Here is a 27,402-nt window from a genome sequence, read left to right on the forward strand (position 1 = left end):
GAGAGAGAGAGAGAGAGAGAGAGAGAGAGAGAGAGAGAGAGACAGTGCATATATGGAAGTCAGATGACAACTTGAGGGAGTCCTTTTTGTCCTTCCATCTTGCGAGTCTCGAGTCAAACTCAGGTCATCAGGCTTGGTAACAGAGGCCTGATGAGCCATCTCACCAGGCCCATCGTGAAGTTTTGAAAACGTTTCTTGATAACATTTATAGGTTTGCATACGTTTACTTTACACAAGCCGGAAGTTTGGGAGTTAGATGTATATTCAAATCCCAGTTCTGAGCTGTGCCTAGTGGTACAGCTGTAGCTACTGAGAAACTTAGAAGGCTGAGATAGGAGTTCAAAACCTACTAGGCTATATAATGGATGAGTTCAAAGCCAGCCTGGGCAACTTCATGTGACCCACCTCAAAATAAAAAACGAAGAGTGCGCTTGTATGGTAATGTGAGGTCTTAAGCTCAATCCCCAGTACTGGAAGAACAAAAACAAACAAAAACACCTCCCAGCTCCGCCCAGATGAGCTAGCTTACAATTTTGGACTGATTGCCAAGTCTCCCTAAATCAAGGTAGGTGCTGCCTCTCCAGAACTCGCCTGGGATCAACACTTACATTAAGGATAATCACAGCCTCTTGAAGCGACCAGGGGAGAGTTACAAGAGCCTCTGCTGAAGAGGTTCATACTCAGGGACCGGAGAGGTGGCTCAGTGGTTATGAACACTCGTTGCTCTTGCAGAGGACCCAGGTTTGGTTCTTGGTACCCACAAAATCTGTCACTCCAGTTCTGGAGGAGCCAACCCCTTCTTCTAGCCCCTGTGAGCACCAGGAAAGCACATGGTGCACAGACAGCTATATGTCTAGGCAAAATATTCACAACTATTAAATAAATAAGCTTCATACTTTGAAAGCGTTAAACACTTAAACAATACTGGCTATTATACCACTCTCACACAACAAAATGCTTTTCAGACCATTATGGTTAATAAGATAGTCACCAAAGAAAGACTAAATACAAAATCCCTGACATTGAAGAACTCCTATGAAGGACGCCCTGTGGTTTGTCTACAGACGGGTCAGATCAGTAATAGAAATACTTTGATCTTTCACAAACAAAATTCAGATTTCAGAATCTGGCATTGGCCTCACTGTGCAGCCAGAGCTGGCTTTTCCTGAAAACCATGGCTCTCCTGGCAGCCTCCTTTGCCTCACATTTTAATCCTGTGAATTTTGAGGAAAGTATGCCCTCTTGTGGTTCTGTGTGTATTACAGCTGACTTTCCTTAAACCAAAAGTTCTTCAAAAAGTTTACGAATTTTTTATGAATTTAAACTGTTTTTTGTTTTTTGTTTTTTTTTTTTTAAAGATGTATGGTGTCGGAAAGATGGCTCAGAGGTTCAAAGCAATTGTTGTTCTTGCAAAGAACCCAGGTTTGAGTGCTGCCACCTATGTAGCTCACAATGGTTTCTGTAACTCCAGTCCCAAAGGATCTGATACCCTTAGGCACTGTAGGAATGTGGTACAGACATACATATTCAGGCAAAACATTCACACATATACTAAATCTTTGTGGGGGAAAAAAATCTATCTCTTGCCAAGATTTTTGCCACAGTCTGGTTCTATATTGTCAGAGGCACTCACACCTTTTCTCTACTTCCTTCCCAGGGAGCCCAGGATGGAGGGAACCTGCAAGAAGAGGGGCACTGGACTTCGGAACTTCTGAAGGCCTGGAGAAAGAAGGCCCATCTTCCCAGGAACCTTTTTGTATCCAGACTAGGTCCACACCCCTCCCAGACCCCGTGTAAAGCAGGGATTGTCTTTGTTCTAATGTGTCCCACAGTGGTCCATCCAGGCCTGCGGCAGATGCTCCTCTGTCTCTCCATGTCTGCAGCTGAGACCTCCCTTGTTAAAACTGCTTTTGTGGTTGACTTTTGAGTTTCCCTCTTTGGTGAGCCCACGGCCCTACAGGCTCTTGCCCATTCCAACCACTGTACCTTGGGTGTTCTGGAGCTTAATCCTGTTTTCTTTTTTGAGACAAGTTGCACAATGTTGCCCAGGCTAGCCCCTGAATTCCTGGGTTCAAACTATCCTCCTGCTTCAGCCTCCTAAGTAGCAGATTACAGTTGTCTATATCCGTGCCTAGCACTTACTTGACTGTGTGTTTGTGTGTGCAAACTCACACATGTGCGAGCCCACCTCTTTTGTCAAATTTTTAAGAATTATTTATTTTATGTAGGTGAATATATTATCACTGTCTTCAGACACACCAGAAGAGGGCGTCAGATCCCATTACAGATGGTTGTGAGCCACCATGTGGTTGCTGGGAATTGAACTCAGGACCTCTGCAAGAGTAGCCAGTGCTCTTAACTGCTGAGTCATCTCTCTAGCTCCTTTGTCAATTTTAAAATTACATCTATTTGTGTGTGCACAGGTGTAGAACACATTGCACACAGAGGCCAGAGGGTAGCTTTTATGAGTTGGTTCTCCCACGATATGGGTCCCAAGGACTTAACTAAGACCCTTAGCCTTAGTGGCAAGCTCCTTTGCCCTAACCCATCTTGCCTGTTCCTCTGACTTCTATATACTCACTGCCTAGGTATTCTCTTATGGCTTTAATAACAATCTACTTTTTCCAAAGTAAATTGTTGATTTCAAATAAGTATTTCTAGCAGTTTCAGGCCCCCCAAAATGAGCAGAAAGCCCAGCCTTCACACATACTCCCTTATTTCTTCTAAAATATTACATTAGCATCATTTCTTTAAAATCCATACACTTACAGCTTCTAAGTTTTGGCTCTCCAGCTGTGCCTCTCCTGACTTCAGTAATTAATGCAATGATTCACTCAACTCACAACTAATATACATTTTGGACAGGAAACCCAAATTCCCAATTCCCCTTCCCAAATCTGCGCCAGCTCTTCTCAAAAGCTGCCAGGCCATATTAATCCCTATCTTCCTCTCTTCTGCCCTGTTAAATACTTCCAAGGCATAGCTCCTGCACGGCTCGCTGTCCAGCCACCAAAGGCTACGAACCTCTCAGTAATCTCCTCAGTAGCCAGTGTTTGGGTCCCCATGCAGGATGCCTGTAACCCTTGAAGGCTCAGGCAGGAGTGAACCTAGGCTATCCAGGGAAACAGTGTGAGACCGTCGTCCAAGTTACCTCTTCATGTCTCCATCCTTCACACACCGAGCAAACTGCAACCTCACTCACTAGGAGGCAAAGCTTTTCAAAAACCACCCCTGCACCTCTGACCTCACAGCTTTAGAGTTAGTGGTTCTGCTGGTCAAGGGTACTTTTTTTTTTTTTTTTTTTTAAAGATTTATTTATTATACGTAAGTACACTGTAGCTGTCTTCAGACACACAAGAGGGCATCAGATCCCATCACAGATGGTTGTGAGCTACTATGTGGTTGCTGGGATTTGAACTCAAGGACCTCTGGAAGAGCAGTCAGTGCTCTTAACCTCTGAGCTATCTTTCCAACCCCCAAGAGTACTCTCCCTTAATTGTCCACACAGCTCCCATTGACTCCTTCAGAGCCAATGCCACTTTTATCACAGAAGCTTTTGCCTTAAGTGCAATAGAAATCTCACCTCCCTAGGCCAACCCGTCCAATCTCCTAATCCTTCCCTAATCCATACCCACTTTTGCTCACCTTTCCCCCATGGACAAGGACATTGTTCTGCCTACTGTTGTGTTCCCAGCACCTGCTACCAAGAAATCCGCCCCAATGACCAATTGGTTAAGAAGTATCAATAAAAGCATAAAAGTGAAATAAAAGTGAAAACTAGGAGTCATTCTTCAGAATATGCATCCATGGCCTCGCCTCAGTCATTTCAGAATCCATTTCTGAGGACTTATTAAAACCACACTCCCCCACGCTCTCTAGGCCCCTGGGCAAAGATCAAGTCACACCCACAAGGCAAATGCTCTCAAGAACACTAAATTGAAATGTGCCCAATTGGATGTGCAGTTTAACTTTAAACCTCAATATTCATGTTTGTTTTGAGACAACAGGGTCTTGGCATATAGCCCTGGCTGGCCTTGAACTCAAGCTACTCCCGTTTCTGCTTCTTGAGTGTTGTAATGTTTATGAGACCATAAAAGTTTGTTTTGAGGATGAGTTTGAGGGATACAAATAATTTACAGCTTATTCCCACAAATCTGCAATGTCTATGCTCTGATCTGACCCCTTCAGGAAGTTATGAGGTCACTGGGACTTTGTCCTTTATAAAACAAAATTTAAGAGGCTTAGGAATGCATCTGAATTCATTTTCAGTAGCTTGCTAATTATACTTTCCCCACAGATAAAACACTACTTGTTCGAATGGCATCTTTACAATAAAAAATACCCTAAATGGCTCTGTGTAGTCTGAGAACCTTCGAGTTTGGACCTGTGGAGGAATATGAAAGGTCCCTAGCTTAGAGGCACACCAGAGTTACTGGTCATCACCTAATTTGTCTTCTGGAGAATACATGCAGATGTGTCTATGAACTCAAACATTAGGAAGATATGCAAAGTCAACAATCCCATTTTCCTCGTCCTGTCCTGGAAAAGCTGCCTTAAGATGAAATAGTCCACATCCTGTCATATTTTGCTCCTTGCTCTAACAAGTGCCTTCTCCTTACCAGATGTATACTAAGCTAGCAGGTTTTAGACTTGTCTAGAAAAGTTTCCTACTTCTTCCAAGTGAAAAGGACTCCTATGGGAAACCCAGATCCCATCTTGAGTCAACTCAAAAAGGCCAATGAGGTACTTTTGTGAACAGTGAAGACTTACCCTGCAAACTGAATGAAACAAACTTCCTAGTATCTTTCATGGATGTTCATAATTTTAGGAATGCATAATGTGAATTAAAATAGAAGCTACAAGGAAACAAAAAATGTAAAAGCAGGCCAGACACAGTGGCATAAGCCTTTAGTTCCAGCACTCAGGAGGCAGAGGCAGGCAGATCTCTGAGTTCAAGACCAGCATGGTCTACAAAGGGAATTCCAGGCCAGGCTACATAGGAATACCGTCTCAGGGAAGGAAGAAAAGGAAGAAACCAAATAACCTGGAAAAAGAAAGAATTCATCCTTCCAGTTAAAAGTGAACTTGAGCTTGAGCCACTTAACCAAACTTCGGAGAGGACTTTATGACTCACTGTAAGTGTATCGGTTTAGGTGTGATCTCCTCCAGAGATTTTAGGGTAGGGGGTAATGTCTAAAACATATTGAGTGGCATAAGACCTATATCGCGCTAGGCAGTGGTGGTGCACGCCTTTAATCCCAGCACTTGGGGGGCAGAGGCAGGCAGATTTCAAGGCCAGCCTGGTCTAGGACAGCCAGGGCTACACAGAGAAACCCTGCCTTGAAAAACCAAAGGGGAAAAAAAACAAGACCTATATTGGAACTAACCACAAACAACACATCACACACATAAACACCAGAGATGGAGGCAACACTACACACTGATTTCAGTACAGCACACATTCATACATACCAAGTGCTTAGCAGTCCCACTTTAATCAGCTTAAGAAACAACACACAATACCTCTGGATAAACAGCACCAGCAGGGGTTTATTTAGTGACAGTAAGGTTAATGACTCCCTCAAAACAATATAGGACAGGCCACCTGGTTTATTCAAACTGATTCTAAACCTTAGATATCTGACTCAACAGTAACGTAAGAAACCTTTAATGACACAAACCGTGTTAAACCAAAGACAGTTTAAATGAGTCTCATAAGCTCTACTATTGATGGGCTGGCATCTACAGCATGACAAGTGTTCAGTTCAGTTACAAATGCACATTTTTGTTTCTTTTGCCACATCGTAAGCAGGTCTGAAATATGCTGTCTTATAAGGATGTCACCATGTCCCCACTGCTGCCAGTCTCCAGTCAATATGGTTTCTTCAGCCCTCAGAACATTTTTAGGAGAGATTTTCTTTGACCTGCTTGCCTTGACAGGTACATAAGAACCCAGTAAACTGACAGAATGAAGATTAACTGAGATGCCAAGAATAGTTTTTATTGCAAGCACAGTGAGCAGAGAGAGATGTCTTCTCACAGAGTGGCCACCAGGTCTGCCGTTAACTAAACCTCTGATAACCTTTCATTGGTTTAAAGCACATGAATTAGCTTTTTGTTATCAGGTGTACATCATCTCTGCCATGTGGGACATTTTTTTAGGGATATACAAGTAATACTCCATATAGCCTGCTAGGTCCTCAATGGTCACATCATCCACATAGACACGAGCTTGCTCGGAACAGGATCGAGGGGAGCCAGACAGAGTTCTGGTTTGCAGTGACTGAGAGTAGTCCTCAAGTGATCTTCGTTCTGGGGCCAGAGGAGGGACATTCTGCAGACCTGAAAAGGAATACACTTCCATGTCATGCCATCTCTTACACTGGCACTCCTTGCCTACACACACACATGGCTTGCCCTGACTTAGCTTGGAAACAGATTGAAAGTCAGAGAGATCGTTGGCCGTAAGACTTTCTTGGGAGACTTGGGTAGCATCAGAGAGCTCTTCTGTTTTACTCTCTGATGGGAGCCTCAGAACCGAACTTCTCAGAGGCTCGATGGCTGCTCCTGTGTGATTAATATCAAGAGAAGTAGAGTTTTCTCCCGCATTGAACTCTTTGGGTGTTGAAATTCCCCGTCCACTGCTGCCATCGGGTGGCTCAGTCTGGCTTCTGTGCTTAAGCTGGCTGCTGGAAGGAGATGCTGTTGTACTGCAATGTATGAACTTGGGAGGATGAAGAACAGGAGACTTAGAACGTCTACGACGCTGGGTTCTCACTGCTCCTCGGGAAGACTTCCTTGTAGACCTAAAAGAGAAAAAGACACATGATGTGGAGATACAGAGCCCTCCTGAGAGAGCCCACATGAAAGCCAGAAACAGACCTTTGGGTTCAAGGTCATCAATGTCTCCATTTCCAAACTACTTAAAAGACTGTGTCTCAAAAAATTCAGCATCCCTTATTAGCAATCTACAGGAACAAGTGAGAGAACACAAGCACCCAGGCCAGACATATGGGAGACATGGTGTAGAACACTTATTTCTTCCATTCTTGGTTTGTGTGTGGGAGAATCAGATAAACTGATGTACTAAAACCAAAATGCAGTCCCATCAGCCTAAATATGGCTCCAGTACCAAGGCTAATGCTACAAAGCCACTGTGCCAGCACTAACGAAAAAGGGTGTTGGCATTACAAATCACTATCACTGCTAACAGCCAACAAAAACAAACAATAAAAGTAACAGAAGTGAGAGCTGGCTCAGTCAGTAAAAAGTGTGCCATGCCAGCAACCACGAAAAGCTGGGTGCAGTGGCAAGCACCCCTGATTCTCATGCTGGGGAAACAGGAAGATCCCTGGGACTTGCTGGTTAGCCAGTCCAGCTAGGTACAAGGAGCTCCAGAGTCAAAGACCTTACCTCAAAACAAACAAACAAACAACAAAACTAGAAGAGGGGTGAGCCACTGAGGAAGACAAACAGTACACAAGCCTTCACATGTGAGTGTGCATGCAGATGCACGAGCGCACAGACCCACACAAACTCCAACAGGATTTAGTGTGCCACGTTTCTAGAGACTGAGAATTAAGTGCACTATAGAGCAAACATTTAAATAAAAAAAAACTGAATGAAGAAAGGAGACTGAAAACCACCAAGCAAATTAGAAAACAAGAGGAAGAAGACGAAGAAGAAGACAATGAAGCAGCAGCTGGGACTTTAAAATAGTTTTTAAAAAAAAACAACTTATTTTATTTGGGGGAGGAATTGGCATGTATGTGCTGTGCATACATGATGGACATCTTTTGGGAGTTAGTTCTCTCCTTACACCATATGTGAATCCCAGAAACTGAACTCAGAGCTGTAGGCTTGGCAGCACTTAAGCACCTCTAACCCAGTGACCCATTTTCATGGCCCTGATACAGAACGTTAAAAAATAAAAAAGCAAACCAGATATGGTAGCACAAACATTTAATCCTAGAACTCTGGGAGACAGACAATCAGATCTCCAAATTTAAGGCCAAGCTTGGCTACACAGTAAATTACTGAACAGTCAGGACTACATTAAAAACAAGCAAGCAAGCAACCTGTTTCAAGAGGGGTTGGGGGAGGGGGGATAGAGAGGGTGGGGAAATCAACTAGACAGGAAGCACGCTTGTAACTCCAGCCCCCAGGAAGTGAAGTGGATGGAGGGATTGTAAACTCAAGGCCAGCGTGAGTTACAGTGAGACCTTGTCTCACAGAAATAGAAAGGGAAAAGAAAATAAAACTGTATTTGGAATTAAATGAAACAGACTAAATAAAATACTGCTATGAGAACCACTGACAGGAAGATAAATCTATAACAAAGGTCACCAGACTGCAACCTGTAGGGCGACTCAAATCTGTCCCTTTACTTGCTTCTTTTGCTAGAGTGGAGCTTGGGTCAAGCCAGAGCCTCACACATGCTCAGCATGTGCTTTGCCCATCTTGTTTTTGTACAGTCTCCAAACCCTGCTCTTCAATGGGCTACAACTGTGAGCTATGGAGATGAGGATAGGGTGACCCTTCATTCTTCTTCTCTCCATTCTCTCCCACCTCCTGGGGTCCACTTAGCTACCATCTAAAAGTTGGGCATTGAGAAGTAGCATCTTAGTTCAAAAATCCAAGCAGGGACAGGGGAGATGACTCAATGAGTAATAATTTCACAAATCTAATAGCCTGAGTTCAATCCTTCGAACCTATAGTGGACACAGAACCAATTCCCCAAAACTGTCCTGTGACTTCCAAGTGTGTGCTATGGTACATGCCCACATCTATGTGTATACACACGACAATATAAAACATCCAAAAGCACCATGGAATATGGAGGGTAGATGAGCACACTAGGAGAGCTGGGTCTATTTCAGACAGAGTAAGGGATAAAACAGAGTACAGTGGGTGCCCTTTACCACACATTCTAGCAGAACCCCTACCAGGTTGACCACTTCATCTTCAAACTGCCTCAGCAACTGAACTGCCAGGATGATGGCGCAACAACAGTGATGAGCCTTCTCTTCACTAAGCTCCTATACAGTATCCTTGGCTTTGGCCTCTTGGGTCTGTTTGTCTGTCTCTCTCTTCCTAACCCCCTGCCACCTGTTTTTTTTGATACAGTGCCTCACTGTAGATTAAGGCAGATCTCAAACTGAAAATTCTTTCTCAGGCTCTCAAGAGCTGGGGTTATAGGTGTGTTTACCACTCTACAAAAGGTCTGCTGCCGGGCGTGGTGGCGCACGCCTTTAATCCCAGCGCTTAAAGAGGCAGAGGCAGGCGGATTTCTGAGTTCAAGGCTGGCCTGGTATACAGATTGAGTTCCAGGACAGCCTGGGCTACACAGAGAAACCCTGTCTCTAAAAAAAAAAAAAAAAAAAACAAACAAAAAACAAACAAAAAATACAAAGGTCTGCTAACCTGTGGCCTAAAAGGTACTAGAGAAAAGGAAAAAATATCTTGTAAAAGTAGTCAGTCTAACAGAGAGAGCACTACATTTAGAGTCTGTTTTAAGAATAAAGAGAGCAAACTGGGTGGTGATGGCACACACCTTTAATCCCAACACTCGGGAGGCAGAGGCAGGTGGATCTCGGAGTTCGAGGCCAGCCTGGTCTACAGAATGAATTCCAGGACAGCCAGAGCTACACAGAGAAACCATTTCTTAAAAAACCATGAAAGAGAATAAAGACAGGTCTAGGCAATGGTGGCATGACTGTGGAATGACCTAGGTTCAAGTTCCAGGACCACAGAGGAACAGAAACAGATAATGAGAGAAGATGTGATTTGAAAGACCATAGCAAAGACCTTAGGCAAATGTAGGCCTTGCAACAGTAGCACAACAAAGCCAGAAGAAACAAACCCAACTAAGCGTTAAAACTGTCAATCCAGAAACAACAATTTCAGAGACAACCAATCTATCTTCCAAAACAAAGATGAAACAAAGGTACTCTCAGATAAAGCAAAATATATTTGTCACCAAACTCGGGGTCACAATCTATGCGTAAGACACTAGGCTCTATCCTCAAGAAACCAAGTACAATAGACAAACAGTAAAGACCAGAAATTGAGATTCGTTCAATGTGGCCAGTTTGGGAAGGGGGCAAAGTATTTACCAATAGGACACAATATTATATAATCCCAGCCAGAGGAAACCATGCCTAATCATTTGCAGGGCTGAGGAATGAACAGACAAGGAGGGCTTGTCATACTCTAGGCAAACTCTACCACCGAACTTTTGGATAGACCAAGGAAAACCACTCAAATGTACTCTACACAGAGCAATGGAAAGCCTTATTTACTAATGGACTTTCACCAAATGAACAATTTAGGAATAGAAATGGAGGTTGTATGTGGCAGGATCTAGAGTACAAGAACTGTGGGCAAAGAAACTAAAAGTGCGATTATTAACAAATTACCACTAGTAATAACAAAACCTAACCTGCAGGATTGAAAGTAAAGCAGGATCAGCATACCGAGTTATCACATTATAAAAGACAGGCAATCAAATAAGTACTAAGGGGGTTATAATATTAACATTTGGCCTTTATTAAAAGTTTATGGCAGCCGGGTGGTGGTGGCCCATGCCTTTAATCCTAGCACTTGGGAGGCAGAGGCAGGCAGAGTTCTGAGTTCGAGGCCAGCCTGGTCTACAGAGTGAGTTCCAGGATAGCCGGGGCTACACAGAGAAACCCTGTCTCGAAAAACAAAACCAAACAAAACAAAAAAGGCTTATGGCTTCAAAGCCAGCTGCTTTTTAAAAAGATGATAAATACCTTCTACATTAATAGAGGTAAAAAAAAAAATTTTTTTTTTTCAAATCGTTTAGCAAAAGATGAAGAAAGGGCAGTAGGTAAGGGAGAGAAAACAGAAAAATCCTAACAACAGTGGGCATGGTTCCTGATAGGTAAACGAAGGAGAATTGGCCACGAAGTCAAAGTCAGCTTGGGCTACACAGTGAACTTTAAATTAGCCTGGGCTATAGAGTGAGACCTCATGTCTCAAAAAAAGTTATAAAAGTTGTAAAATAAATTAAAATGGCAAAAGCACAAATATACCAGTTATCAAAACAAATGCACTAAACTCAGCAAATAGACAGAAAGAAAGAAAGAAAGAAAGAAAGAAAGAAAGAAAGAAAGAAAGAAAGAAAGAAAGAAAGAAAGAAATCAAGAAAAGCCACATGCTATTTATGTGACTCACCAGTAATTTAAAAGCAAAGTGATTAAAAGGCCAGGAAAGAAATACACTGTTCACATGCTACTTCAAGCATCAGAAACCTTAGGACAAAAGCTACTGTACTGTATAAGGCTGGGAATGTACACCAGCAGAAACATAATGACACAGAAAATGTCTCAATAAACTCATTTTTAAAAACTATGAAGCCAGGCATGGTAGCTCAGGCTTAAAATTCCAGAAACTGGGAAGCTATCTGAGGCCAGAATGAGCTGCCTAGTAGGTTAACGGCCAAGCTGGGCCAAAGAGTAGAGTGTCTGAGAAGAATCACTGCGTCTTATAAGGTTGGATCACAGCATACTCTCTTCAGGAAACTTGGGAAAGAAAACCCAATCCTCAATTACTCAATGTGGTAGTTTAAGAATGAACTCCATAGAAGCTGGGCGTGGTAGCGCACGCCTTTAATCCCAGCACTTGGGAGACAGAGGCAGGTGAATTTCTGAGTTCGAGGTCAGCCTGGTCTACAGAGTGAGTTCCAGGACAGCCAGGGCTACACAGAGAAACCCTGTCTCGAAAAGCAAAAAAAAAAAAAAAAAAAAAGACCCCCCATAGGCTCATATGTTTGAATACTTGATCCCCTGTTGGTGGAACTGTCTGAAACGAATAGAAGGTATGATCTTGTCAGAGGTGTGTCACTGGAGGAGGGCTCTAAGGTTTCAAAAGTCTACACCACTGCCAGTGTCTCTCTTCCTCACAGTCGTGTCTCCAGAAGTGAGCTCTCAGCTACCACTCCAGTACCATGCCCACCCGCCACCTACTTACTATGCTCCCTGCCATGATGGGTAAGGACCCCAACCTCTGAAACTGTGAGCCCCAAAACTCGTTCTTCTATCAGCTGCCTTGACCATGGCATCTCTTCACAACAGCAAATAAATGAGACAAATAAGATGAAAGTCTTTAAGGAGCGGGGCTGAGATGGCTCTGTGGTTAAGAGCATTTGCTTTTCTTACAGAGAACCCAAGTGGCTCACATCTTCCTTGTAAATCCAGTTCCAGGGATTCCAACACTGCTCTGGCCTGCACAGGCACATTCATATACAAAAAAAGCATGCAAACACATACAATACACATGCAAATAAGCAAACACACATTTAAAGCCCAAAACAATCTTCTGCATAGGAGGCTCTTACCCAGGCCAGAGACAGCTAACCCTGACAACCAGAGTTTGACCCCTGAAACATATGCACTGGAGAACTCAGTCTCAAAAGTTGTCCTTTGATTTCCACACACACTCCCTGGAAGGTACCACACCCCAAATAAATAATTATAATTAAAAGGGAAGGGGGGCACTCTTACCCATGCCAACTGTCTTTAGAAGAACACATGGTTTTCGGTTTGGTATCATCTGCTGCTGTTCTGACTGATGCTCTGACACTTGGGCCTTCTCCAACAGACAGAGATATGATGGACCTGAGGACAAGAACAAAGTTTACTGTGATGGAAAGCTACATCACGAGGACAACTTTCCACCCTCACTAACCCCAATACAACTTTGAATGACACCTTTTCTTTCTAGTTTACACTTCTCAACATTCAGCTTTGATCTGTGCATGGTGTCATACACCTTTAATCCCAGCACTCAGGAGGCAGAGGCAGGTGGATCTATCCACCCTGATCTACAAGGCGAGTTCCAGGAAGAACAGAGAAACCACATATTTGGATTATTGTAAGAGACACTATGGTAAATGCTTGTAATCACAAAGCTGGGTAGGGGAAACAGTTACACAGGGAAATCCTATCTTGAAAACCATTCAATCAATCAATAAGAAAACAAATAGAAAAATTTAGCTTTTAATGTGAAATTTCTTCCAAAACCAAACTGGAAAGATCCCTAAAAACCCATGATTGCAAGATCATAAGCCAGAGCAACCAGCAGTGCAACCCAGCAGTGGGCTATAAATAGAGCTTCAAGCTGTTTATCTGGGGCAGATCAAGCCTTCTATGTTCAGAGAGAATGCTAATGACACCGATGTTCTTTCACCTACGAAACCACCGACATAGAAACTAAGTTTAGGAGCCTATAGTTAAGAGTCAATTCAACTAGCAAAGGATGGCGTTTTTGAGTATTTTACAACCTTTAGAAAGATGTTCCTATTTTTACTACTAGTAAATCTGTTACTCAGCTACATCTTTACTTTAAAAGTATACAAAATATGGGTTCCCAGCTAAGAACATTTTTTAAAAAATGTAAATGAGAACCATTTGTATCAAGACTATCAACATAAGCATTTTGATATAAGTCCTTCCAAAATATACATAACACAAGAACCTGGGTTTAAACCCCAAAATTAAAAAGCCAAGTGTAGTTGTGTGCTTGTAATCAGAGCTGGTTGGGAGGAAGATAGGATCCAGGGGCTCACTGGCTGGCCAGCTTAGCTTACTTGGCAAGCTCCAGGCTAGTGAGACAGTTTGTCTTTAAAAAACAAACAAACAAAAAAAACAGATGGATAGCACCCATGGAATAGCATTCCAAGTTGTCTTGTCTACAAGACACACACACATCCAAACATGGCAGTGCCTGATTATAATTCTAGAAGAGTGGCAGAAGGATTACAGGAAGTTAAGTCCAGTCTGGGCTACATACTACAGAAAGGTGCAGGCCAGCCTGGGTTACCTAGTGAGACCCTGTCCTAAAAGTATAAGCACAAAGAACTTCTAATAACATGAGAGCATGTTCGAATTATCATAAGAGGCACTATGGTAAATGTCAGTGCACAGCATGATCTAAAACACTATACCCTCAATCCCAGCCCTCAGGAGGCTGAGGAGGATCACAAGCCTGGAATCAGCCTGGCTAACAGACAGACCTGTCCATGTCTCAGAAAAACATCAAATAAAACCCCATGTACAGCATTACATATAAAGGACCTAGAGATTAAAGTAAATTGTGACTCTTACTTCTTCTTAGCCTTTTATTTTTCCTAAAATATTTTATAGTCAAATTAAAAGGTTTATTGATTTATAACAAATACTAAAACATTTGTTCTGATAAGACAAATACCACTGAAAATCAAAACCTGTTGAACAGGATCATGCTAAACTCCTGGTAAAGCTTAATGAGTCACTCCTCGGCAGTGTACGACAACAGTAGGAAACAAACAGTCACTGCATAGACTCTCCAAGTCTTATTCTGCTTAGTCACACTCAATACTCATCCCTTCTCAAATATTCTCTACTATTTCTCCTATAACTCTAATAAAGGCATATCACAAGCTACAAGTATGTAATTTCTTTAAAAGGCATATTTTGTTATTTATTATTTTTACCTATGAATGGGCATGTGCTTTTGAGTACAACTCTCAGTGGAAGCAAGAAGCACAGGATCTCCTTGGAGCTGTGGTTACAAATAGCCAAAAACATGGGTGCTGGGATCTGAACTTTGGTCCTCTGAAAAAGCAGTATGTGCTCTTCTCCACTGAGCCCCATCTCCAGTGCCCAAACATGTAATTTACAACCATAAACTGCATGGATATTTTATAAGGCATTTTATAATGGTCAAATAACTCGTAGTGCCATCAATAATTATATTTTTTAGCTTAATTTTACATTCTCATTTCTCTCTGTGTATCAGGGTTTCTTTATGTAACCCCTATGAACTCCCTATGCAGACCAGACTGGTCTCACAATACAGAGAGATCTGCCTGCTTCCTGAGTGCTGGGATTAAAATTGTGTGCCACAATACAGAGCTTACATTTCAATTTCTTAAAACATCCAGGAGAACTGTACATGTGAAGAGTTACTTATATAGATTTATATACTAGATGATTTATATGTGTGTTATGTGTATATGTGTATATATATATATATATATATATTTCTAAAAATTTTTTTAAATTTAAAAATACACCAAAAATCACAAATAATATATTAAGACTACAATATAGAGTTTTGTTTTTCCACTTCATTTCCTTTTCTCAAAAGGTTTATCACAGGCTAGGAGATACAGCTTAGTGGCACAACACTTAGTTACCATGAGCCAGATCCCCAGTTTATCTACAGGACAGAGTACCTCCATCAAAAACAAAAAAGACAACAGCAACAATAAAGGGTTAGGAACAATGGGACATGAATATAATGCCAGCATTCAGAAGACTGAGAAAGAAGGATGGTGATTAGGACGCCAGACTGGGGTACATAGTAAGACCTTGTCTCAAAAGCCCAAAACAAAGGAGTGTATCTTAGCACTGATATGGCAAAAACTGTGCTGGAAAACCACTGGGAAAATGATGCTCTTCTAAAGTACCATGGAGGCAAGCCTGAGCATCTTAATATCCACTGAGCTCATCTAGTAGCACAAATATTCTAGGGTAAGCCAGAAACAGTACTAGTCACAGCAAGGCAGCTATTAGCATCTATTTGGTTGTTAGTTTGTAAAATATTTCCATGTGTCTGCAATGGACCACATGAAAGAATAACTAAGAACAGGTTCTGCAGCAAGACACTGAGTTCAAACTCCAATTGTAACTTCTACTAGTAGAAAGGGACCAAATTTTGTGAGCAGCCTCTAAACTAAGATGATGGCAGTGCCTGTCTTCTAAGATAGTAGAGGGGGTTAAATGTGTTCCAAGTACTTACTACTCGGGGCAGGGTGAAATAATGGTGACTAGAACGATTACTGCTATAATGCTCAACTGGAGCTTTCAGAGTTTATGAGCTTTCAGTGCTCAGTTTGCACTAGTTAAAAAAAAAAAAAAAAAAAAAAAAAAAAAAAAAACATGTTCATTAACACAAGAGCTCATCTGGCTTAGGGCCAGAAGAACTAGCATAAGAGATCTATCTGCACACAACATTTTTAAAGGGTGAAATAATATTTAAGGCAGCAGCTGGTCTGCAAATGCTCCAATTAGTTAGCCAAAGGCTCTAAGACTATTGATCTTAGTGACAGATCTCTACTCAATACAGGTTTCCATATACAGACTTATCAATTAGAGACTGAAATCAAGAATGTCTTCATAGACCTTTAGTGGGCCAATTCACTTTTAGTAAAAAAAAATAAAAAATACTGTGATTCCACTGAGGCATTTGAGAAGTCACTGGCGAGATACTATTTGATTTAACATTTAAATATTTAACATTAAAATAGGAAAAAAGGACCTCCTCAGAGTTAAGGAAAACCAAAATACTCTACCTTAGAGTAAAATGAACTGCTGCTTTTCAAATATTTACTCAGAATATAGACAAGGCATTGCCATTTACATACCCTGGGATGCACAAAGAATCGACAAGAGCAACATTTCAAACAAAGACTATTTAAATCCAGTAAATAGTCCTAAGCCACATATCACATGCTCAATTACCCTGATGCGTCCACTCTTAATTTCTTGAAGGCAGTTTGCAGGCTTTCCTCCTCTCCATCCTTGGCTTCAGATTTCATTGTGAAGGTTTCTCTACACCTATTGATGTTCCCTCCCGTTAATACTAAAAAGGAAATAAGAAAAGTGAAAATTAGTGGGATCGAGAGTATATTTCCTTATACAATTACTGTTAAGAGAGAAATATGTTTCATTTCTAAGCAGCAAGTTACATACAGAGCTTATCATGCATGTGCAAGCATACATACACGGCTGTATCAGTCAGGGTTCTCTAGAGTCACAGAACTTATGGGTAGTCTCTATATAGTAATTAAATTGTTGATGACTGGGCTGGTGAGATGGCTCAGTGGGTAAGAGCACCCAACTGCTCTTCCGAAGGTCAGGAGTTCAAATCCCAGCAACCACATGGTGGCTCATAACCACCCATAACAAGATCTGACTCCCTCTTCTGGAGTGTCTGAAGGCAGCTACAGTGTACTTACATATAATAAATAAATAAATCTAAAAAAAAAAAATTGTTGATGACTTATAGTCTGCAGTCCAACTCCCCAACAATGGTCAGCAGCAGCTGTGAATGAAAGTCTAAGGATCTAGCAGTTGCTCAGTCCCACATGGCAAGCAGGCAAAGAGCAATCTTTTTTCTTTTAATGTCCTTATGCAGGTCTCCAGCAGAAGATGTGGTCCAGATTAAAGGTGTGTGCCACCACACCTGGATCTGGGGCTAGTTTTGTCCCAGATGACCTTGACAAACTCAGATCTCTTTGTCTTAGTCTCCTGGGATTTATAGCCACTATGCCTCAAGATGCAGGTCAGAAACTTGTATTTCCCAGCCTCAAGATCAGGATTACAGGTGAGCCTCCAATTCTAGGTGAACCTTCCAATTCTGGATTGTAGTTCATTCCAGAGACACAAACCAAAAGTATTCAAACCACCTAAATAGTTAATGCTTTAAACTCTTATAGTCTGATTCTAACAATTCTAAGTACGATTTTATGACACCACATCATTTGTACAAAGCAATTTTAACCAATGTATCAGCACACATGAAGAACTTTATGTTGCTGTTGTTAAAACAGGAATAAAGACTGCAGTCATCACTGGTTACTTTATACTCTACTCCTCTGACCAAAAACTTATTAGGTGTTTGTAAGCTTTGGGTACTGTAGTTATTACACAAGAAACGATGCCTATACTCAAAAACAGATAAAGAACAAAGCAGAAATTCTCTTTAGTTATAAGTAGAAAAGAAACTCATAGAATACTGTTCTGCAAATATGACTCCATGTACTCCCCACTTAACAAAAAGGAGATAAAGGATCATTAACTCAAACAGACAACACAAATTCTCAAATCTAATCTTAAAATTACCAAAATACCAAATCTTGAATAAACACACCAGTATCCAAAAAAGTGAGAGGGAAGAAGAAAGAAAAGACTAAAAAACAATATATACTTTTTAAGCCAAAGATATATTTTACCTTTATATTTAACCTGGTACCTCCTAACCCCCCACCCCACCCCCAGGCACTCTCAAAGAGAGCAGTGCCTCTCTATGGACCTTTAGGTACTGATTCTAGATCAGCTTATTTCTCAGAAGAGAGTTATATGTTATTATGAGACCTCTAATATTCCAAAGGTCAAGATGTCACAATGTTTGACATTTGTGTGTATATTCACCGTCAAAAGAACTTAGCTAGCCGGGCGTGGTGGCACATGTCTTTAATCCCAGCACTTGGGAAGCAGAGACAGGCAGATTTCTGAGTTAGAGGTCAGCCTGGTCTACAGAGTGAGTTCCAGGGCAGCCAGGGCTACAGAGAGAAACCCTGTCTTGAAGAAAGAAAAAAAAAAGAATTTAGCTATTTTTCACTTCAATATCAGAAGACAACAAGCCCATGCTCCCAAATAAGTGGTTTATTTAACCAGGTCAGACACAAGGAAACCTCATCCACATGACTAAGTTTCACTCGTCTAATTCTTCACAGGAGTAGGAGTCCTCCAAATACACAATATTCTATATACTAAGCACAGGTTAAGTTCTGGTGTGTCTGGAGCTCCCACATCTACAAAGGTCTATCACAGGTTGTAAACAATTTCAATTTGCTACCACAACTCCATGAAAGCTGAATTTGTAAGGACTGATGAGATGGCTCAAAGAGTAAAGGTGAATGAATGGCTACTAGCCTGACCACCTGAGCTTGTTTCCTAGAACTTGATTAACAGGAGGAAACAACTCCCCAAGTTGCACACTGCCCTTCATATAAAACACTCTCATACACATAATACAAGTAAAAAAAAATTAATAGTGAGGTTTATAGTAGTTCTCTCAATCTGACTTGTGTGGCAATCAGTCAACATTTAAGTACACACTAAGCCACATGGACACTGGTAAACACCAGAGATCCACTCCTTTCCCAAGTACTTCTAGGATTCCTAGTTCTACCTTGGATGCCACAACAGAATACAGGGGTCTCGGGAACCCCATTTCAGTAGGGAGGGCCTCTCAGTCCTACCTACTCTCCAGAACTCACACTTGGCTAAGAAGCCTCCCAGCTAAGCCTCACCACTTCTAATTACACCGTGCTGACTTAACAGTATGGCAGGTGACCACCCTAGATGTTAATACAAACTTAGCATTCTTGTTGAGACACTAACAGATGTATCATTAAAAACCCCAACAGCCCAAAATAAAAATCTGGCTGCAAACCAAAAGCTTCGAGAAGAAAGTATCGCCTAACTTGTTTTCAAACGTCCACCAGTGGACTGCTCGTGTTTTTCTTCAGTTACTTTAACCCAGAGCAAGTGAGTATCTTAGGCTTAACCTGGGGGGGGGGGGGGACGCTAGATCAGAGCATGCTTGTAATTACAAACGGGTTATTATGCTCCCCCTAGTTCCAAGCTTTCCGTTCTGGAAGCATCAACTTAACAGCTTTATACAACAGGTGACTGGGTTGCCTATCTTCATTTACATTACACTGTGGGAAATTCTATTACCCCTTCACTGCTCTTACTTCCAAAGAATGACCAAAGACCTCAGACTTGCAAAAAAGCCCGTAACTACTTTTTTTTAAGTCAAATCACATCCCAGTTTCTTTACACCAACCAATACCGTGTGCACTGTCTTGTTCACACTTCTGAAGCTTTAAACTAAGCTCTCCTTAAGTTTCAAGTTGAACTCATTTTCAGCAGCACGAAAATGAGATCTGCACGCGTCCTCACAAAGTTAAAGCAAAGAATTTTCCCCAAACCTCTCGAAAGTACAGAGTCCCGAAAAGGAAAAAAATAGAAAAACAACAAACTAACCAACCCTATCCAGCAACCCTCCAGAACGGCCCCGATAGAATCGATCTGTCCCTAGGACGAGAACACACCCACACCTCTCTGGGCACACCCACTCAAGCCCTCAAATCACAGAACTACAGGCAAAGCGACAGGTTCGTTCCTTTCTGCCTATCACGGTTAAGCGGAGTCGGCGGGGAAAAGGTTAGAACCAGGGGACACCCAAGCGGAAAGCTGTCTCGGCTTTTACCCTGCCCGCCCCGGCCAGCCACGGACTTCGAGAGGAGGCAGGAGTGAAGCTGCGGCGCAGGAGCCGCGGGAGGCAGGCGGAGAGGAGTGCGGCTCGCAGGGCGGGAAAAGGCGGGAAGGGGCAAAGGGCGGCAAGGAGAGCGAAAGGGGAAGCTGTGGCCGGCGCGGCCCGGGCACCCCGGGAACGCAAGAAGGCGGGAAGCGAAGGCCGCGCAACTTGGCACTCCAGGCCGCGGCAGCCGAGGGCCGGGCCGGGCCGGGCAGTCGGCGCAGGGAAACGCCGCGACCAGACCGGAGAGCGGGACTCCGCCTCTCGCGGGTGGGAGGCCTGGCGGACACGACGCCCCCGGCCCTCCTCGTCCGGTCCGGCTACTCACCTCCTCGCAGCTGGGTCGTTCCCGGGGATCCGGCCCCGTCGGCTCCGAGCGTCTCTCCGCGACCGCCGCGTCTGACTGACCCGGATCCAAACCCCGCAGATAGGGTGGCCCGCGCCTCTCGAGTTGTACTGCGCCTGCGCAACCTTGGCTCGCGCCCCGCCCACCGCTCACGCCCCGCCCACCTCGGTGACTCGGCAGCTCGGTCCGCGGCAACTACGCAGGCGTACGGCGGTAGCCCCGCCTCTCGAAGCCCCAACTCCAACCCCTCTCCGAAGCACGTGCGTCTTAAGTCATTTCCTGTTATTCTTTTCGCTCCCTCCGCCCCCTGGCTTGGGTTCGCTCCCGGCAGGCTTTTGGGCGTGCCGACTTCCTCTTCGCTGTCACGTGAGGCGGCGCTTGCCTTGCAGCTATGGAGCCGCTGCGGCTCGCACGGCGTATCCTGGTTCCTTCTTGTCCTCTTGAAGTCCCCAAGCCAACGGGATTCGGTGGGCTGCGGGAGTGTTTGCGCCAGCCGATGCCTTCGGGAATGCTCGGCGGAGTTTCTTACATGCAACCAAGGGCGCTTGCACTCGGTCCTCTGCCCTCGCCGTGGGTCGTCTCCTTGGGTCCGCAGAGAAGCCAAGAAGGTATTAATTGGAGTAGGTCCAAGCGGTGGATGCTGCCCGGATTGGAATGGAAGTTATTTAGGTTTTGTGTTTTTCGCTTTTTTTAAAAAAAAAAAAGCAGGATCTCATTTGTTAGGCTAGCCTGAAACTCGCATTGATTCCCCTGCCTCGGGCTCCCGTGCCTTCAGTTTTGATGTATCTCTTGACAACTGGACGTCTGGAAATTAAACGGTCTCAGCGAAAGCATTTTGCTTTTGTTTTTCCAAGGATGGTTTGGGAGCATCAAGTGGGAAATACAGGGAAATGCACGTACATAATTAAATTCTGCAAGAAGGTATAAACAATTTACCAGTCTCTGGTTTTTAGTTATCTGACAGTTACCCATATGTCAAGGGTGAGCTGTGAAAGACCTCCCCCTACCGCCATTGTCAGGACCTGTTCTATCTTGGGCGGTTCCCCATCGCCTGCCACTCTGGAGTTTCTGTCACTTCAGACCCTTGTGTGGAAAGACAACATTCCTCAATAGAGTTGGTTCTGGCACCTAAACCTTAGAGTGGGTTTTCCCCTGAACCCAAACTGGCCTCTTCTAGAAGTGGCTGCTAAAGAGGATAGCCATGTCCAGCTTAACTTGAGTCAGCCCACAGGGAATGGAATCTACACTTCACTGGACAGACAGCCCCGTCTCCAGACAGCAGGCTTGGCTTTGGCTTGCTTGCTTCCTTCCTTTCTTCCTTCCTCCCTTCCTTCCTCCCTCCTTCCCTCCCCCTCTCCTCTCTTTTTTTGCCTGATCCTTCTTTGTATGATGTGAAAGCCTTTTGCATTCGATGGGAACTTCATCAGATTTTGAATTTTGGTAATTTTTTCCAAGCCAAAATACACCCTGTGATATGTTTGGGGATGCTGTCCTGCAAAAGAGGCTGCATCTCCCATTCAGCCACAGGATCACAAGGGCAAGCTGATGTTCCTAGTGCCCTGTGTTGATTAAGTGTGTTTTGGACTTAGGATGCTTCCACTTGTGATGTGCTGAGTAGGATGTGACCCTTTCATAAGCTAAGAAGCATCTGTATAGGGCTGTTGAACATAACGCTTGTGATGGTTCCTGAATAAAACCTTTAAATCCTCTCTGTACAGTAACTGGCCCACAATGAAAAAATAATCCTCTTGTAACTCCCTGATGGCTAATAACTGTTGTAACAGATGCTAATAACAGTAATAACTCTACTGTCTTTTCAAACATAATATTCCTGTGATTTTACACATTCTACAGATAGTTGTCTTAGGGTTTTATTGCTGTGAGCAGACACCATGACCAATGCATATTTTAGACATTAAGTACTAAAAAGTAAAAGCAACGTTTTGTGTTAACACATCTCCATAAAGTTAGGCACTTTCTGAGACTATGACTTCATACCCAAGGAGTGCCTGGAAAGAAAGGAGCAATCTGACTCCATCTCCCTCCTGACTGTTACTGTTCTTAACCTCCACATTCTAATACCTGAAGCACATCGCACTGCCAGACCACAGCATTGTCACCTTGAAGTTGACTGCCTAGGTCCGGGACTCAGTTCCAGCTAGCTCCTCCTTGTGTGGCCTTGAATCTACCAGACATTTCCCAAATTTGCTGTGTTCTCTACTAGAACATTGTTTCCCCACAGCTCAGCTCTTCATTCAGGTCTCTGCTTATACCCTTTCCCCAGGCGAGTCTCCATGACTACTCCAGCAGTCTCCTTCACTCCTAATTTCTTTTTTACTGTTTCATTTTTCCTTAAAAATCCTGTCACCTTTTTTTTTAAGAGTTATTTATTTATTATGTGTAAGTACACTGTAGCTGTCTTCAGACACTCCAGAAGAGGGTGTCAGATCTCATTACGGATGGTTGTCAGCCACCATGTGGTTGCTGGGATTTGAACTCAGGACCTTTGGAAGAGCAGTCAGTGCTTCTTAACTGCTGAGCCATCTCTCCAGCCCCTCTGTCACCTTTCAACATACCTTCACTATAGAAATTTACTATTGCTGACATAAACGGGAGCTTCCCTGAGAACAGACTTGGTCTCTTCATCACTACTTGTTAAGTGTACATTTCCCCACATTTTTTTCTTTTTTAATTTCACCTCCAATAAATGGCAGATCTTTAAAAGGGGGAAGAGATATCTTAGAGCTGACAATATGATGTATCCCCAGGGCCTAAAGTCTTGTAATACACAAACCTCACACTCAGTAATTACCTCTCAAAGGAAAGTGTTGAAAGTTCAATGTGACAATTTAAATATCTTTAATCTCCACAATTATCACAGTTATTCCTGTTGCCCCAGTTGGGAGGCGGGGCATAGTAATCATTTGGGAAGACTGGGAGAGCAAAGAGAGCTGTGTTTGGTTTGCACAGCACGGCAAGGTGCCTCTTCTCAGTTACTCCTCACAGACCTCACTGATCACCAGCTGCTTGCCCAGTGCTGTGCAAAAGCCCTTGAGAAGAAGGAAGTTTGTGGGCTGGAGAGATGGCTCAGCAGTTAAGAGCACTGACTGTCCTTCCAGAGGTCCTGAGTTTGAGTCTCAGCAACCACATGGTGGCTCACAACCATCTGTAATGAGATCTGATGCCCTCTTCTGGTGTGTCTGAAGACAGCTACTGTGTGCTCACATACCTAAAATATTCAAGAAAGACTCCTTGGAGAGCCACTGAGCCAGAAGCACAGCACAGTATCTGGTAGATAGGTACTCAGCCTGCTTGGGTGGTGGGGCAGATTTTCACGACCAACTTGCCTGGGCAAAGAGAGGAGCAGGATAAGACCAGCCATGGGTGAGGCCAGCCCCGTGTAAGTGCCAGGAGCATGTTAAAGAGCCTGAATCCTGTCCAGAACATCATGAGTTATTTTCAATTATTCTCATGATGCCACTGCCAGCAAGTACTTTGTATCGCCTGAGAAGGAAGCAGGTGAGAGAGTGGTGAGTCTAGGAGAAATGTTGAGGAAAGTCCACAAGATGGAGAAGGTTCTGGAAAGACTAGACACAGACCTAGTTCACTAAGAGAGGGAATCCAGAAAGATTAGGCTTGAGAAGTTGGACATTGGCTTGGGCCATAAAGAATTAGTATCCTAGGTGAAAGCAAAACTCAGCTAACAAAGGATACATTCTATATGTTACTCAGTGGGTATCCAGTATATAGAACACCAGTCAAGATATATGGAATTAGTCCTTTTGTGGGCATCCTGACAAAGACTTTTGGACCATGACCTTCATACCTTGTCCTGAATGGGTGTGACCCTCCCTACAGTCTTCGGGCCTCTGCTTGTCACCCGCCAGTTCTAGGTCCTTCCTCAGCTCCAGTACTCCAGTGACATTCCACTCAGGTTCAGTGGTGGACCTGTCAGTTACTTGCTAGCCTCTTACCCAGCGCCTTGGTTGGATTTCAACCCTGTGATAAAAGCACTGTGATCAAAATGTGGTCTATCTGGCTTATGGATCCTAGGTCACTGTCACTGAGGGAAGCAGGAACTCAGATCTGAAGCTAGGAGGCAGGAACCAAACCAAGAAGACTGCTCACAAGGTTGATCCTTCTGGGTTGGGCAGATTGCTTTCTTATACACCCTAGGACCACCTACCTAGAAATGGGTCAGACAGTGGCCTAAGCCCTCCCCCATCAATCATCAATCAAGTAAATTGCCCCCAGGCTTGTCTATAGGCATTCCGATGGAAGCATTTTCTCAATTAAGGTTCCTCTTCCCAGATAACTCCAATTTACATCAAGTTGACCAAAAAAAAAAAAAACAACTAACTGTGATACACAAACACCTTTCTTCATCTGCTATATGCTGAGTCTGGAGGGCAAGCAGCATCCGCTACATTCCCCCCCCCCCCCCCAGGTCCTGCTATCTGCTCCTATCTGTGTGGCTTAGATGCCCGTGTACTGGAGCTCCTGTGTCATGATGTCATGGTCACTTCAGAGCAGGACTCACATCTTGTGCTGCCCCCTGTTCCCATCCCACCCTCACCTGTATCCTGCACAGCCTTGGCACGGCACTGGATGAATGAGCAAGCTTATGGAGCCTCTGCCATCAGTCAGTCATCTCAGCAAAGACTTCCAGTTGCTTATTGGCAGTTTAGAACGACAACTAATGACAGCTGGTCCCATCAGCCTTCGATCTGAGCTGTGGGGCTTTTCCCCACTGGCTCTTGCCTGGGAGGCAAGGGTGGGGTAGGTAGCGATTGGCTGTTCTTTTTGCCCTCTCTGTAGGTCCCAAGGCTGTCTTTTATTTAGTCAATTGCTTTCCTCTAATGTTGGGGAACAGCATAGGGAGGGAAAGGGCTGAACACACCAGCTTGCCTCTCCTAGTTCCTGGTAAACTGGCCACAGCCTGAGCTCCTGGATCCTGTTTAGTGATCCTCACCAGGAGTGAGACTGTTTCCTAGGAGCTATTTCTGGCCAGCAGAGGGCAAGGGGCGGCAGCTTCTCTCTAAAGCTTTTCAAAGCTTGAAAGACCCCAGGGGAGTGACTAGCTGGCCTCTGTCATTTGAATTTTGCAGTTTCAGTTGTGCAATGACATCAGTGAGGTTTAAGTGGAAAATGGGATCAAGAAGTACAGCTTCTGGAAAAAGTTTATGGTGAGGCCAGGGACTACTGAGAAGGACTTCTGAAGTTCCTCAGACATCCATGTCTTGATCCGATACTGGCTATAGGAATGCTCAACCTGAAAAAGATACATGAAGATATATGTCTGAATGTGTCTGCATCATTTAAACCCAATTTAGTCTCAGAATCTAAAAATTACAAAATAAGTAACAACATCCACAAACTTCAAGGCAAGCAAGATGCCTCAGTGGGAAAGGCACTGGCCACCAAGACCAGCAAGATGGCTCAGTCGCCAAAGGCACTGGCCAACAAGTCTGACAACCCTGGAACCCACATACTGGGAGAGAACAGACTTCTGAAAGTTGTTTTCTGACCTCCAGTGTGTACCATGACATACATTTACACACACACACACACACATGCACACACACACACACAATGTAATAAAAATAAACCTCTATGCAATGATAGCACTATAGTTCTTAACAATGACAGGGTCATGAGACCTTTGAGCTAACCACAAAGCCCAGCTGAGAGCTTCTGCAGCAACAGAAGAGAACATAAGAGACACAGGAGAACATAGAAGAGGTTACAGATGGCTCTGAAGCACATAAAAAGATGTTCACCTTAGATGAGAAGATGCTCAAGTTCAATCTCTTTTTTTGAGATTATAATAGTATTGTACATTTCCCACGTCCCTCTCCTTCCTCCAAACCTTCCCATATACCCTTCCTTGCTCCCTTGTTGATTTTATATATGTGTGTGTGTACATGTTTAGGCAGTCATGTTGTGAGACTATGGATGTAGCTTTTGACATTACTAGGAGACACTCTCCCACAGAAAAATCCCTGATCCTTTGGCTCTTACAGTCTTTCTGCCTCGTCTTCCCCTGAGCCTTAGGTGCAGGAGTTATTTTTGTAGATGTATCCTTTGGGACTGGGCCCCACAGCTCTGCATTTTGATTTTTTTATGGTTGAGGAGTGAAGACCACACATACTTTGAGTATAAGGGCAAACATCTGGAGTGCACGTAGGGAGTGTGCTGGCTTAGCAAAGTGGTGGCCGTAGACCCTTCTCCAGACTTCAGAGATAAGTGCTGATTACCATGTGCTGAGGACCGTTTGTAACCCATTAGAGTGACAGAAGTCTCACGGTTTGATGGTCTCTATCAGGTAGAGATGGAAAAATGGGTGCAGAGTGGTAGTAGTGCATTGCGGTCAAACTCTGAGGTGAATAACCCTGTTGATTTGGCAAAATCAAAACTAAAAGGCTAGCTATCTACACAACATCTAATAATTCTGGATGGTGGGGGGAAAGGAAGCAGATGAACTTTTTGCCTGTCTGCTCAGAGTGAGAGTGGGTGGAGACCTGGCTCTGTGTCTATTTCCTATGTCTGCCTCCAGTCCTGTCTGACACCAGCCTGCTCTACTAACCCCTGAGTGCCCACATTTTCACACCTTCTCAGGAAACACTGTTTTCTGTTTTGAAAAGATAAAGAAGAACTAACCTTTAGCCAACTAGTCAAAAGAGAAGACCCAAATTAAAATTTGAGAGTAGAGGCTGGGGAAATGGTTCAGGAGTCAAGAGCACTTCCCGTTCTTCCAGAGGGGTTGAGTTTAGTTCTTGGCACTGGTGTTGAACATGTCGCAGTAACCCATAACTCTAGTCCCAGGGGATCCACAGCCTCTCTGGCCTCTGTGGGTACCAAACATGTACACACACACACACACACACACACACTCTCTCTCTCTCTCTCTCTCTCTCTCTCTCTCTCTCTCTCTCTCT

At 43.6% G+C, this 27,402-nt stretch overlaps 1 protein-coding gene across 1 annotated transcript; it reads right to left on the reverse strand.

Moving 5' to 3' along the window:
* Positions 1–5,524: 5,524 nt before the first annotated feature.
* Oser1 (oxidative stress responsive serine rich 1) lies at positions 5,525–20,544 on the reverse strand. The gene is made up of 4 exons (XM_021193559.2): positions 20,447–20,544; positions 16,530–16,650; positions 12,528–12,641; positions 5,525–6,806 (listed from the first exon to the last, which is right to left on the reverse strand). The coding sequence occupies exons 2-4, from the start codon at positions 16,604–16,606 to the stop codon at positions 6,122–6,124; spliced, it is 876 nt and encodes a 291-aa protein (XP_021049218.1). The 5' UTR covers positions 16,607–16,650; positions 20,447–20,544; the 3' UTR covers positions 5,525–6,121.
* Positions 20,545–27,402: the final 6,858 nt, after the last annotated feature.

The sequence above is a fragment of the Mus pahari genome, chromosome 3, assembly GCF_900095145.1.
Source record: "Mus pahari chromosome 3, PAHARI_EIJ_v1.1, whole genome shotgun sequence".
NCBI lineage: Eukaryota > Metazoa > Chordata > Mammalia > Rodentia > Muridae > Mus > Mus pahari.

Bases quoted from the DNA above. Each gene is read 5' to 3' on its own strand.
- Oser1 (XM_021193559.2), bottom strand. From the start codon at position 16,606: ATGAAATCTGAAGCCAAGGATGGAGAGGAGGAAAGCCTGCAAACTGCC. The intron at 12,642-16,529 runs GTAATTGAGCAT...TCTTGTCCTCAG, and splicing joins TTAAGAGTGGACGCATCAGG to GTCCATCATATCTCTGTCTG. The intron at 6,807-12,527 runs GTAAGAGTGCCC...TTTCTCTTTTAG, and splicing joins TCTAAAGACAGTTGGCATGG to GTCTACAAGGAAGTCTTCCC.